At 37.3% G+C, this 12,066-nt stretch overlaps 1 protein-coding gene across 5 annotated transcripts in view; it reads right to left on the minus strand.

Annotated features, from left to right (window-relative positions):
• Positions 1-12,066, minus strand: part of Ntng1 (netrin G1) — a 319,935-nt gene that overhangs the window by 145,286 nt on the left and 162,583 nt on the right. For all 5 annotated transcript variants that reach the window (XM_047523631.1, XM_047523628.1, XM_047523630.1 and 2 more), the window contains exon 2: positions 8,839-9,479. In XM_047523631.1, the coding sequence (XP_047379587.1) occupies positions 8,839-9,479 (641 nt within the window). The remainder of the gene's footprint in view (positions 1-8,838; positions 9,480-12,066) is intronic.

The following is a 12,066-nucleotide window of genomic DNA, read 5'->3' on the forward strand; positions in this document are numbered from 1 at the left end:
AAGGATAAAGAGACAAATTCTTAAACTGGGTTGTTTTCCTGCATGCTAATGAAATTTATAATTTAAATAAAGGAATTATTAGACACATTCTCTGCTTATAATAGTGGAAACCTCAAAGGAAAATAAGCTGCTTATGCATATATTCTCTTTATAATTCAAGAAAGTCTCAAGGATTTAAAAAAACATGCTCCAAATCAGAACAGCACTCGGTTGTCCACTTAAAATGGGTGCATACCATAAATCTTTATTTTCAATGTTTCCACCAGAGCTAAGAACAATGCTTTGGGTTTTTTTTTTTTATTTTTTTTTTAATTGAGGTTGTTAAGTTTTTCATTGGCATATTCTTATTTCATTCTCCCTTTAAAAGAAGGACTTCACTCTCCCTTTAAAAGAAGAATAAATCAGAATTTTGATGGTTGAATGGTTAAATATTGATTTAGCTTGGAAAAAAAAAAAGGGTAGAATCATTGACTATGAACACATGAAATTGTATTAAACTCAAGAGGCAGCACACTTTTTCACTGGAGTTCCAGCCAAGACAATGTAGAACAATGTGCAAAAGTTGAAAATAAAAATAGACTGACCTCACATGAAGTTAAAATAAACTAATTGTTGGCCATTTCCAAGTTTATTCATTAATATCTGTGATTTGTTTTAGTCCATGATGAAGTCACTGTATTACAGTGGCAGATATTTAAATTTATGGACAAATATGGGAAAAAATTAATGTTTAAAAATTCAGTTCATTTACTTTTTTCTTCCCTCCAAAAATGAGAAGCTATCACTGTAATTCGATTTTAGAAGTAAAATACTTAGATCTAACATAGTAAGACATAAAAATGAAATAAATTAGAATACTGTTATGGTTTAGATATGAGGTGTCCCCCAAAATCTCATGTATATGAGACAATGCAAAAAGGTTTAGAGGTGAAATAATTATGAGAGCCTTAACCTGATCAGTGCATTAATTCCCAAATAGGGATGAACTGGGTGGTAACTATAGGCAGATAGGATGTGGCTGGAGGAGGTGGGTCCTTGGGGGCCTGCCCTTGGGATTTATATTTTGTCCTAATTTTTTTTTTTTTTTTTGGTACTGGAGATTGAACTTGGGAGCCCTCAACCACTGAGCCACATCCCCAGACCAATTTGGTATTTTTATGTGGAGACATACAAATGCTAGAAGCAGAGGAGAAAATCATTTTACTTCTTCATTATGTGGTATTTTACTTAAATATCCTATGTTTCTTAAAAAGGAAACATCTTTCCTTTAATAACCTACTAGCTTAAAGCCTGAGTTGCTTAGAGCCTCGCTTTTGTTGAGGCTGACTTTGAACTTGTGATCCTCCTATCTCAGTCTCCCTGAGTTACTGGGATTACGGGCGTGACCTACTTTGTCCTTCTTGAGTGGAGCTCTTTCTCTGCTTCCTGGTGCCATGTTCAGAGCCTGCTTCCTTCAGCCACACACTTGCAACATTATGTTCTGTCTCACCTCAGGCCCCAAAGAATGGAGCCAGTTGTCTATTGGACTGAGACTTATGAAACTGTGAGCCCTAAAATAAACTTTTCCTTCTCTAATTGTTTTCATCAGGACTTTTGGTCATAGCAGGGGAAAAGCTGACTAAAACGAGTACAGATAAACACCCCACAATCTAGTGTAATGAAATACTGAGCAGCCAAAAGTCATGGTGAGTGCAACTCCCAGAACATTACAGGAAGGGCAAAGCCATAGATTTTACTGATTCATCATCCCTGGTTGAGGATGGCTCCTTTGGGAATATTCTGGTACTCCTATATCTACCAAGATCACTCCAGGGTGGCTGGCTGTGAGACCACATCATCTAGGGAAAGCACAAGTTTTGGAGTTAGCAACCTGATTTTGTCACTTTATTATATGTCTGATGTTAGAAAAGGAAGTCATGGGATGTCTCTGGCTCTCAGTTTTCTCATTCGTAAAACAGGGTTAAATGCCACCTGTTTCATAAATCTCTTGCAAGAATTAGAGTAAATAAAGTACCCAAAAGAGTTTTGTAAACAAAGCGCTAGACAAACGTAAAGGATATTATTTACATATTAATGGAGAATATTAGAATTACCTTAACTCATTCCACTCTCTTTTGATATCCCACTACTGCTCAGACAATTTCTCAATTTCCTTCAGGAATAACCTTTTAAATGGCAATATTCCACAGGGTTCTGTGAATGTTCTATAAATGATCCCAGTCATTGACAACTAGAATGGACTAAAATCCCACTTTATCAATGTCACTGATCCCCCAAACTTCAACCATCACATATAAAGTCATGAATTCCAAACCTAATTCAAACTGCTTTTGGGGCACTAGAACAACAATTTAAAAAGTCCTTAATAGGACTCTCCACTTGGATTTCCTCTACCTGAAATGGCATAACATGAATAATCAGCTTAATCACTAATTACCTGAAACTTTGTTCCAATATTTATTTCCCCTATGTTATGGCCCACTGTCAATTAACTTATAATTCCTTCCCTCAGTTCTTCCTCAGAATCTGACTGGTCACCAATTCCTATTGACTTTATAAGCAAATCTCAAACCAATGCCATGCGTTGGCTTCCATGGAATTTGGAGAGCTTTTCTGTATGGTTTGGCATTATAGTTGCCCCCAATTTATGCGATGTTAGATCTCTCCAGGATGCAGGGACACTGGAAGAGCTTCTACCACCAGTGCCTTCAAATGTTTCTCACCTGGACTAAACTAATATGTGTTAATCCATATAATTTTAGATTTCTTATGATATGGGGTACTCAGAGAGCAAGATGTGGGTATCCTTTATAGTTTTATAGAGATAGCAATAGTGAGAAGAAGGGAAGGCATCTCCCAGGACTTTAAACTCCAATTCCTGTCTATTTGGAATGTCTTAACATGCTGTGCTGCTTTTATGTATCATTTGTCTGCCTGGAACATCTCGTCTGCCCTGGCTGCTTGGCAAACTAAAGCACATGTTTCAAGATACTGTACAAATCTAACATTCTCATCAAAATTTTTACTAACTGTCCCACATTAAATTAGTAACTCCTTCTTTGGGACCTTAGGGCTTTAAGCATTCACACAGTGATGTGGTTTAGATAGAGTTTGAATGTGTCCTCAAAGGTTTATATGCTGAAGTTTAACCTTCATTGTGAGGTATTAAGAAGTTGGAAACAATCCAACTCTGGTGTTCAGAGATGAGGCTTTGGGAAGTAATTAGGATCGGACAAGGTTATCAGGGTAGATCTCCCATGATTGAATACTAATAGGGAGAGTGACCTGAAGAGATACTTCCTTTCTTTCACCATGCAACGTCCTGGGCTGCCATAGGACTCTATCAGTCAGGCAATCACCAGATGTGGTTCCTTATACCCACAGAACCGTGAGATAAACCTGTTTTCTTTATAAAGCTACCAGCTTCAAGATTTGTTATAGAAACGACAAGCAGACTAATATGTTAAAACTACTTAACTCAAGTTGTCATTGTTTTTTTCTTTTTATACAGGTATGTGCATCTTCAGGATATGAGATCCTGGAGGACCAAGACTATGCTTCATGTGTCTCTGTATGTCCTCTGTCTAACCCGCACTGTCCCAGGTGGAGGATAAGTGTCTACTGATAAGAGAAAGAAGGAAGATGTTTCTAAAGCAAAATCTATTCAATGGCAGGAAAGCTCAGTTTCAATGATGAGGAGTAATTGGGGAAAAAAATGGCTAAGGGCCAGACACAATGTTTTAAAATTGTCTTGTAGGATTGCTTCTTAAACAAGAGGTGGAAAGTAAATATTTTGGTAGATTTATTCAAGTTGTTGAAAGACACTTGGAGAACTTGCAGGAAAACTGATAAGCCTCTGTAGTTGGTAAATCACTTCTGTATTACGTGATTTTGCCAAAAATATGAAAAATGCACTACTGCTTTTATACTTTCAATCTTCCCAATGTTCTTGCTTACCTGATGCTACCTATTTTTGCTCTAACCACTTGGAAGTTTTGCTTTAAGGAAGTGAAATTCACCTTGTCCTAATTATGGCAAACACCAAGATACTGGCATTCAGAGAAGGTTTATAAAGGAAAAGTGCCACTCTTATAGGAGGAGGGGAGCTTTTTCTCTCCAGCACCCAGCTAGGGCAGCTTTGTCCCTGGCTCTTTCATGACCCTGTGATTAGGCAAAGGAGAGTTCTGAGCCAGGGCAGGGGTGAAGTGAAAATGGTGTCAAAGACATTTCCTGAAGGGGAGTTCTGCATTAATGCTCCCAGGCTTCTCTCCTGAGGTAATCAACGGAGATAGAAAAGGCAAAAAGATTCTGCAGCCGACTCCCCTTATCTGAAGGGAACATGTTTCAAGAACCTCAGCAAATGCCTTAAGTAGCAGAGAGTAAAAATCCCAAATATGTTGTTTTTTTCCCATTTTTTTCATATATATCCACACCTATAATAAAGTTGAATTTATAAATTAGGCACAGTGAGTGAACAACATTAAATAATAGTAAAATAAGATAATTGTAATGATACTCTGTAATAAAATTTATTTAAAACTTATAAATTGCTTATTTCTGAAATTCTCCACTTAGTATGTTTGGACATGAGTAACTGAAACAGCAGATATTAAACACTAAACCGTGGATAAGGCCTGGACAACTATTTGGACAATTAACTTACCTGTACAGGAGGAGCCTGAGTACGTACTGAAAGGGATAAGTAATGGAAAAAGTTACTGATAACTATCTTTATGAATATTTTGTAAAAAGGCAAGTAAAAAGATGTTGATTTCAGTTTTCTAGGCCATTGGGAAAATGTCTTTTTTCTTAAAGTTCTTGTTAAAATGGAATTTCTATTTTCTTATGTCTAAAACCAGTAAGTTGGTACATGCTGATAATATATCTTAAAAATAAATGAACATATTACCAAATGTTCATTTATTTTTCAGATGTAAAAACTATTAAAATAAATAGCATTACTTCCTTGAACTGTTCACCTCAAAGAAGCCCTCAAGAATGTTGAATATATATTCCAATAAAATCTATGCATCTGACAGATAAAATGTTCAACTTTTCGATTAATTTTATTATGGAAAGCTTAGGAGGAAACAAAATAACTAAAAATCACAACATCCAATTATGTAACTAAGAAACATTTTGGACTTTGTCTGTACTTAACAGCTTTTAAATTTAACCCCGTCTGTATGAAAAGATGTTCAGAACAAACATCCACTCTTCATTTCTCCTCTCACCCTTCATCTGGGTAGATTTTATTTATGCACTAGACGACCTTTTTGGCCATTAGAACCATCTTGCTTCAGCAGTTAATTAACACAAGTACCATAATTTAATACAGTTAATGCTACTTGATGCCCTTTAATGTACCTTCCATTAGTGATATTATTGTAGTATTACCCTGTAAATTAAAATGAGATCAAGACTAAGAGAGCTGCTCTTTAATTAAGGTACTGGCACACTGCACTCTTCTATTATTCACTAGAGAAAATCACCCTGATTTACTGAAGCAGGACATCCATAAGTCAGAATTAGCCCATGAAGATTATTAGGTTTATTGAACAACGTAAGTACTATGGAGTCGCTGAGATTGCCAATAGCCATGTTTCCTCTTTCCCTCCATTATCTTAATAAATACACAATGAGAAGGAGTAAATGAAAGCAAAATAGGTATGTAGCAAAAGAGGAATAAATTACTCATGATGAGATTATGGTTTTGTAACTAGTAAAATAGTATCAGATATATTACATACTGAAAAGAACATAAATGCTACATTAGTCTAATGACAATCAAAACATAAGTTTTATACCAAATAACACTAGTTGGTATAAAGTAAACACAGGCACAAAGAAGTAGAGGATTGGAATTCACAGTCACTTTAAACAAAGATCTCTATTTTTGTTCCACAGTTTAATATTTCAAGATGAAAAATTTATTCTCTTTCCATTATTCTATGAATGTTTATATCTGGACTCCATTCCACTGTCTCAAAATAACTCATATCAGTTTCCACAATTTGGTTTTCAAAGTAACAAGTAGAAAAATATCATTATCATTATGGGATACAGTTATGTAGGTAGGAGGCCTGTATGTCATCATTTCATGGGATGTTGGGGTGAATAAATGAAACAAAGACCTCAGTTATATTTTAGGAAGTATATATTTATGGTTGTTTAGAAAACAATGTTTAAAACTTTCTTTTCAAATCATCAATTAATATTCAATCCTTCTATAGGTGATTTGTTATGTAGAAGAAAGACCACCTAGGCCATTAATCATATTGAAATTTTCAAAGGTAAAATAATCACATCAGTGTCTCTACTGAAAGGTCCGTGAACCAGGCTCATGCTCAGTGTTTCCCTTTAGTGGCTCTGTCATGAGCAGCTCTTCCTTATATAACTTGAAAGCTGGAGACACGCCCGAGCCATCAGGCTTTGCTTCTTTAGTCCCTCCCCTAAGACTAAAAATACTCCAGCCATCTGGTGCCTAGCGCAGTACATGCCAGCATCAGTTCTGCCCTGAGGAATTTGGACAGAGTGTGCAGGTGAAAGAGTGGACCTCATGGAAGGGGCTCACCTTTACTGGACCTTTGTCTGTTGCCCAGCTGCTTCTCACCAGCTTACAGTTGACTGGTGAACAGGAAAAGACAGTGGAGGTGAGTCCCAGAGAAGGGAGGAGGGCTCCTGCAAATTCCCCAGAACCACAGAAATGCAGGTTGGAGGACATTAGAAGGACAAAAGAAAATGATAAACTTGGAGGGATTCTGTGTTTCTAAGATGCCAACGTCAGATGGCCAGACTGACCTCAGTGGAGAAAACATAAACATGTCTTTACTTTTTTTTTTTTATAAAGTATTTTATAAAAAAAAAAAAAAAAGTATTCTACTTTTTTCTTTCATCTGTTTGTTTCTTCTAAACAATTGTTTCTTTTAAACAATCAGATGAAAGAAAAATGGATACCCAATGACAAAAATAAACTCCAACAATGGTGTTTCCCAGCCCCATGGTTTCTGAAGATTGCCTTCTTGACAAGTGGCAAGTCCAAGTGTTTGGAGGAAGCTGGGCTATAGCAACTTGGACTCAGATTAAGGATATCTCAAATTCCACAGAAACTGACCTATAGGAATATATCTAGCAATGTAGATCACACTAGGATTAGAATTCTAATCTCCATTTACTAATTTTGACCTTTACTCTTCTAGATGAATCAAATACTTACTAGTTGATATTGATATACTATTGCTAATAATATCAACATCAATTATTTTCATATATGTCCTCCAAAGTGAGATACTATAAATTTATAATCTTTTGCTAAAATGCTCCTAAGCATAACAATGGTTGCATTTTATTATAAACAGCAAACTCATGTTCAAGGCAACAGCTCCCTATCACACTGTCATGGTTCCCTGTTAATCCATTAACTGCTCTCTCTACTCTGGAACCTACGAACTCGAAATACAAATGCATAGGGGCATATATATCTCAAAAATATTTGACTTTAAAGATACCTTCATCATCCATCGTCAATGCTTTAGTTAAAAGTTTAAAATAAGGTTCAAAAGTTGAAGTTTCTTTCTTCCATGAGGAACAGAGTTCCTGCTACTTTTCCACAGGTTAGATCCTGACATCACTCTGAGAGGTTGTGCCCACCACCCACTAAAGCCCTTTTCTTAGTAGTAAAGACTTCTTCCTCATTCTAGCACTACATGAGGCAAGTCTCTGAAAGCTAGAGTTTCAACACTTGTCCAGTTTCTGAGGATTGGGCTGCTGGGATGCCAGCAAATCAAACAAATCCTGTTTAAATTTTATGATTATTTTATTAAACCTAATGACAGAGGTACCATTTATATTGTTATCATATATTTTGACTTCAAGCATTCTTTGGCATTTTTGGAGTGATTACAGCTTTACTTCTCTCTCGTTTATTTCCATTTAATATAAATCATACTCAACTTCAGTTTTCCCCACTCACTAACTCAGGCTTTCATTAGTTGGCTATTTTGATACTATGCCACACTTGCAAAACTGATTGAAAATCTCTATGTTGGTAGTCCTGGTTCTCATTATTCAATTTTTTCATTTAAACAACTTCAAAATTCTTGTATGCTTAATTATGTTTCTGGTATATTGTCAAAACCAAAGACAATCCTGACAGTGACCATCAGTATTGCAACTCTGGTCCATCTGTAATTAATCTACAAAATGAAGGGCACCAATTCAAGTCCATATTTTAAATGTAGTATATCATTTCAATACAAAAAGATACAAAATCCTAAAAAGTATAACTTGTCCCTCTTTAACAGATGCTTTATTTCCTAGAAGCTTTTGGTTCTGATTTAATAAATTTAAAGAAATATAGCTTTCATTCCAGATTTTTTTGGTCCAATATAACAAATATGAACAAATTGATGTACAATGTTGCAATCCTCCTTGCATTCAAAAGTGCAAGATGTATTTCTTGTTTTTCAGTCCTGTATAGGGCAATAGGTTTTAATCCCTAAGGCTTACTTGCCTTAATGACTAAAACCAGAAACCTCCTGACCTAGGGAGTTCCTTTGTCTTAAGATGCGCCCCGCCCCCACCCCCCACCACCTTCTGCTTTCATTTGAATTCTAAAGAATCCCACCAGGCCCACCAGGTTTGATGGCAGCAAGTCTGGGATACAAATTACTGCTGAGTACAAAGGGTCTCAAATACCTTCAGAACCTACTAGCACACTGGTATTCCTGAGAAAATGTTGCAGCAGAAATTGACAAATGCCATCTTAGGGCGTGGCCTCAACACTCTGATAGTTCCTTTGGACACACCCATTCCCAACTGAGGCAGACAGTATCTTACCTTCCTCGCACCTTTATGTCTGAGATGGCGTAAAAGTATCGTGCCAGGTGTAGCTCATCTACAAATATTTCCCCAACGGCTGGTCTCAGCAGCCTTATCCTCAGGTCTGTGACTGTGAAGAAATCTCTGAGTTTCTTGGTGGTATCCAGCTGTCCGTAGAGGGAAGCCATATTCCGTAGCCGAGGTCCAGCAAAAAATGCGAACCTGTCTTTGATTTCAAAGTGGATTATTTTGCTATTCGTCGTGTACCCCGTGGAGTACTCTTCTGTGCAAATGATTTCCAAGACGGTGTGTTGTGATAAATCCTTCACAGATTTTGGGTCCATGTGAAAAGCGTCCAAGCAGTCTGTGGCATAGTACTGATAGGGTTGCCATGTTCGTCCATAGTCGAGAGATTTCTCCAGGATCATTTGGTCTGGACGCCCCGATTCAAAGGTAATAACTATGTTGTCTGTGAGCTCAATGGTTTTACTCCAAGACAGAGTGATGTTAACTTGGAGAGGCTTGGGGTATTCCTTCCAAGTAGCAGATTGCCAAAATGTGGAGGGGTGTCTTCCTTCAAAGTCAAACATCAGCTCAGGGGGGTGTGCCAACTCGGGGGTGCTTGCATCGCACTCATTATTGCACATGTAGGGGTTGCCCTATGGGAGAAGAACAAGAGGTGCTGCATTAAAACACAGGGTCAACTCAAGTCCTGCCTTACTGCTGTTGCTAAAAGGCATGGAAAGAAAAATATTCTCCATAATAATTTTTATTTATTCTAAATAGATTCTCCCTTATAACAGACTTTTTTTTTCAAAAAAAAAAAAAAGAAATATAATAATTTTCTAATCTTGTTTCCCTTCATGGACTTTAGGAATTGAAAACAGTTTATTTATCCCATATGTGTTACACCCATAATGTGGTCACAGAAACACAAAGATAGAGCAACTGTCTAACAGCTCAGTACCTTTGCTCTCTTAGAAAGATGCTATAGAAGAGCAAGGGAAATTCCCCCCTGCCTCAAGGACATTCCTTAAGAGCACAGTTCCTTAAAAACCTTATTTTTCAAGCAAGGCTTGAGAACTAGCCATGAACCGTAAACCTGTGTCCTGTTTGAGAAGCGATGCCCCTATGCAATGTTCAGATTCTCTCAGCTTTGCCTCCAATACATCATACTTAACTGGGTCTCTGCTTCATAAAGTCTGGTTTTAAAACATTTACTTTATTCACCACAAATCATTAAAATGTGGTACACTGCAAGCTCTGGGGCTTGGTCCAAACATCTGCCATCCTATTAGCTAGAGATAAGAGGATTGCTCAGGAAAGTCTTGGGGTTGGGGGTGTTTTCCAAAAAAACCTGCTACAGTCATTCCTCAGTGTTCATGAAGACTGGTTCCAGAACCCTCATTGACACCAAAATCTGCAGATGCTCAAGTGCCTTGTAAAAAATGGCACAGTATTTTCATATAACCTACACATATCCTCCCACATACTTTAAGCCACCTCTAGATTCCTTATAATACCTAACATAATGCAAATGCTATGTAAATAGTTGTTATACTGCATTGCTTAGGGAGTACTGACAAAAAAAAAAAAATTCTGTACGTGTTCAGTACAGAAGCAGTTATCTGAGGCCTAAGCACATAGTGCAGGAATGAGATGAGGTGAACCAGCTCAAACAAGGAGCGCTGCAGAGACTGAGGATCAGAGAAATGGTGAAGGCTGCAGTGGCGTGTGTCCACACGTCACCTCGTTTGCCTGAATTCAACACAGTGATCCGCACAGGGCAAATTCAGATTTTGTTGGGGGAACTTTCTGAATTTTGTTTTCTCAATACTTTCAACCCATGTTTGGTTGAATCTGTGGATGCGAAACCTTTGGTCATGGAGGGCTGACTGTATAATTAGGAGGGTGTTGCATACCAAATTCTGTGCCAGCCCATAGCAGCCCTCCATGGACGTTAATTAGTATTATTATTTTCCTTCTATCAAAGATTACTTCCTTACAAGCCAAACAAAGAGCTGGAACTAAATCTTGTTATAGCGCTGTCACAGCACTGCGTATGCTACACTAATGCTTATGCTGCTCATGACTTTCATCAGTAGATCCTATGGAGAATGACTGGCTCCCCATTTTTATTTATGTTACTTAAAAAAAAACAAATAGAATCATTTGAAAGCCACTATTTAGGTATAGTGGTCCCTCCTTATCCGCAGGGGATACTTTCCAAGTCCCCCAGTGAATGCTCGAAACCTCAGATAGTACAGAATCTTCTAGGTATATCTTTTTCCTATACATACTTATCTATAATAATTTATAAATTAGACACAGTAAAAGATTAACAACAGTAATGCATGATAAAATAGAACAATTACAATAATACACTGTAATAAAATTTATGTAATTGTGCTTTCTCAAAATATTTTATTATACTCATCCTTCTTGTGAGATGACACAATGTGAGGAGAGGAATTGCGTGAATGACATAGGCATTGTGACATCGTGTTTGGCCGCTGTGTCTGAGTACCTGAATATAGCACTGCAAAATCAGGCCATGGATCTGATAACCCAGACCATGGCTAAGTGACAAATGAGCACGTAGTGGAAATAGTGTGGGTTCTCTAGGCAAAAAGGATGATTCATGGCTGGGATGGGATGGAGCAGGATGGCAAGAGATTTCATCACATTACTCTAGAATAGTGTATGATTTAAAACTCATGAGTTATTTATTCCTGGAATTTCCCGTTTAATATTTTTGGACCCCAGCTGACCGCGAGTAAATGAAATCATGGAAAGTGGAACTATGGGTAAGAGGGAACTACTCTATTTCTCTTGCCCTGTACTAGGTGATTGTGAGTATGAATGGGTGAAAGAGTCTATTCTTTGACACTGTCCTTAGACTGTCTCTTACAATTACAATTAGATTTCCTTTTTTCTTTTTCATGAACTTGGAGTTTTTTTTTTTTTTTTTTCATACCTGTTGGAAACATGAGATGAGTCAAATAATGAATCTACACTTTGGATATGGATGCTCAGTTACCTGCTGACTCCTATGAAATGTAAGATGAACATTGGAGAATTGCTTCGGCCTCCCTTGAGGCAACTCTCTCCTACCTAGTCAGCTAATACTCTCACTCTCTCTTTGCCATTAATGCAATTGGATCTTAAAGTTGGCAACAGGTCTGGGAAACACAAGTATAATTGAGATGAGGCAGGAGAAAGGGGAGAAGGTACATTATTTGAAGA

Source organism: Sciurus carolinensis, chromosome 1 (genome assembly GCF_902686445.1).
Source record: "Sciurus carolinensis chromosome 1, mSciCar1.2, whole genome shotgun sequence".
Lineage (NCBI taxonomy): Eukaryota > Metazoa > Chordata > Mammalia > Rodentia > Sciuridae > Sciurus > Sciurus carolinensis.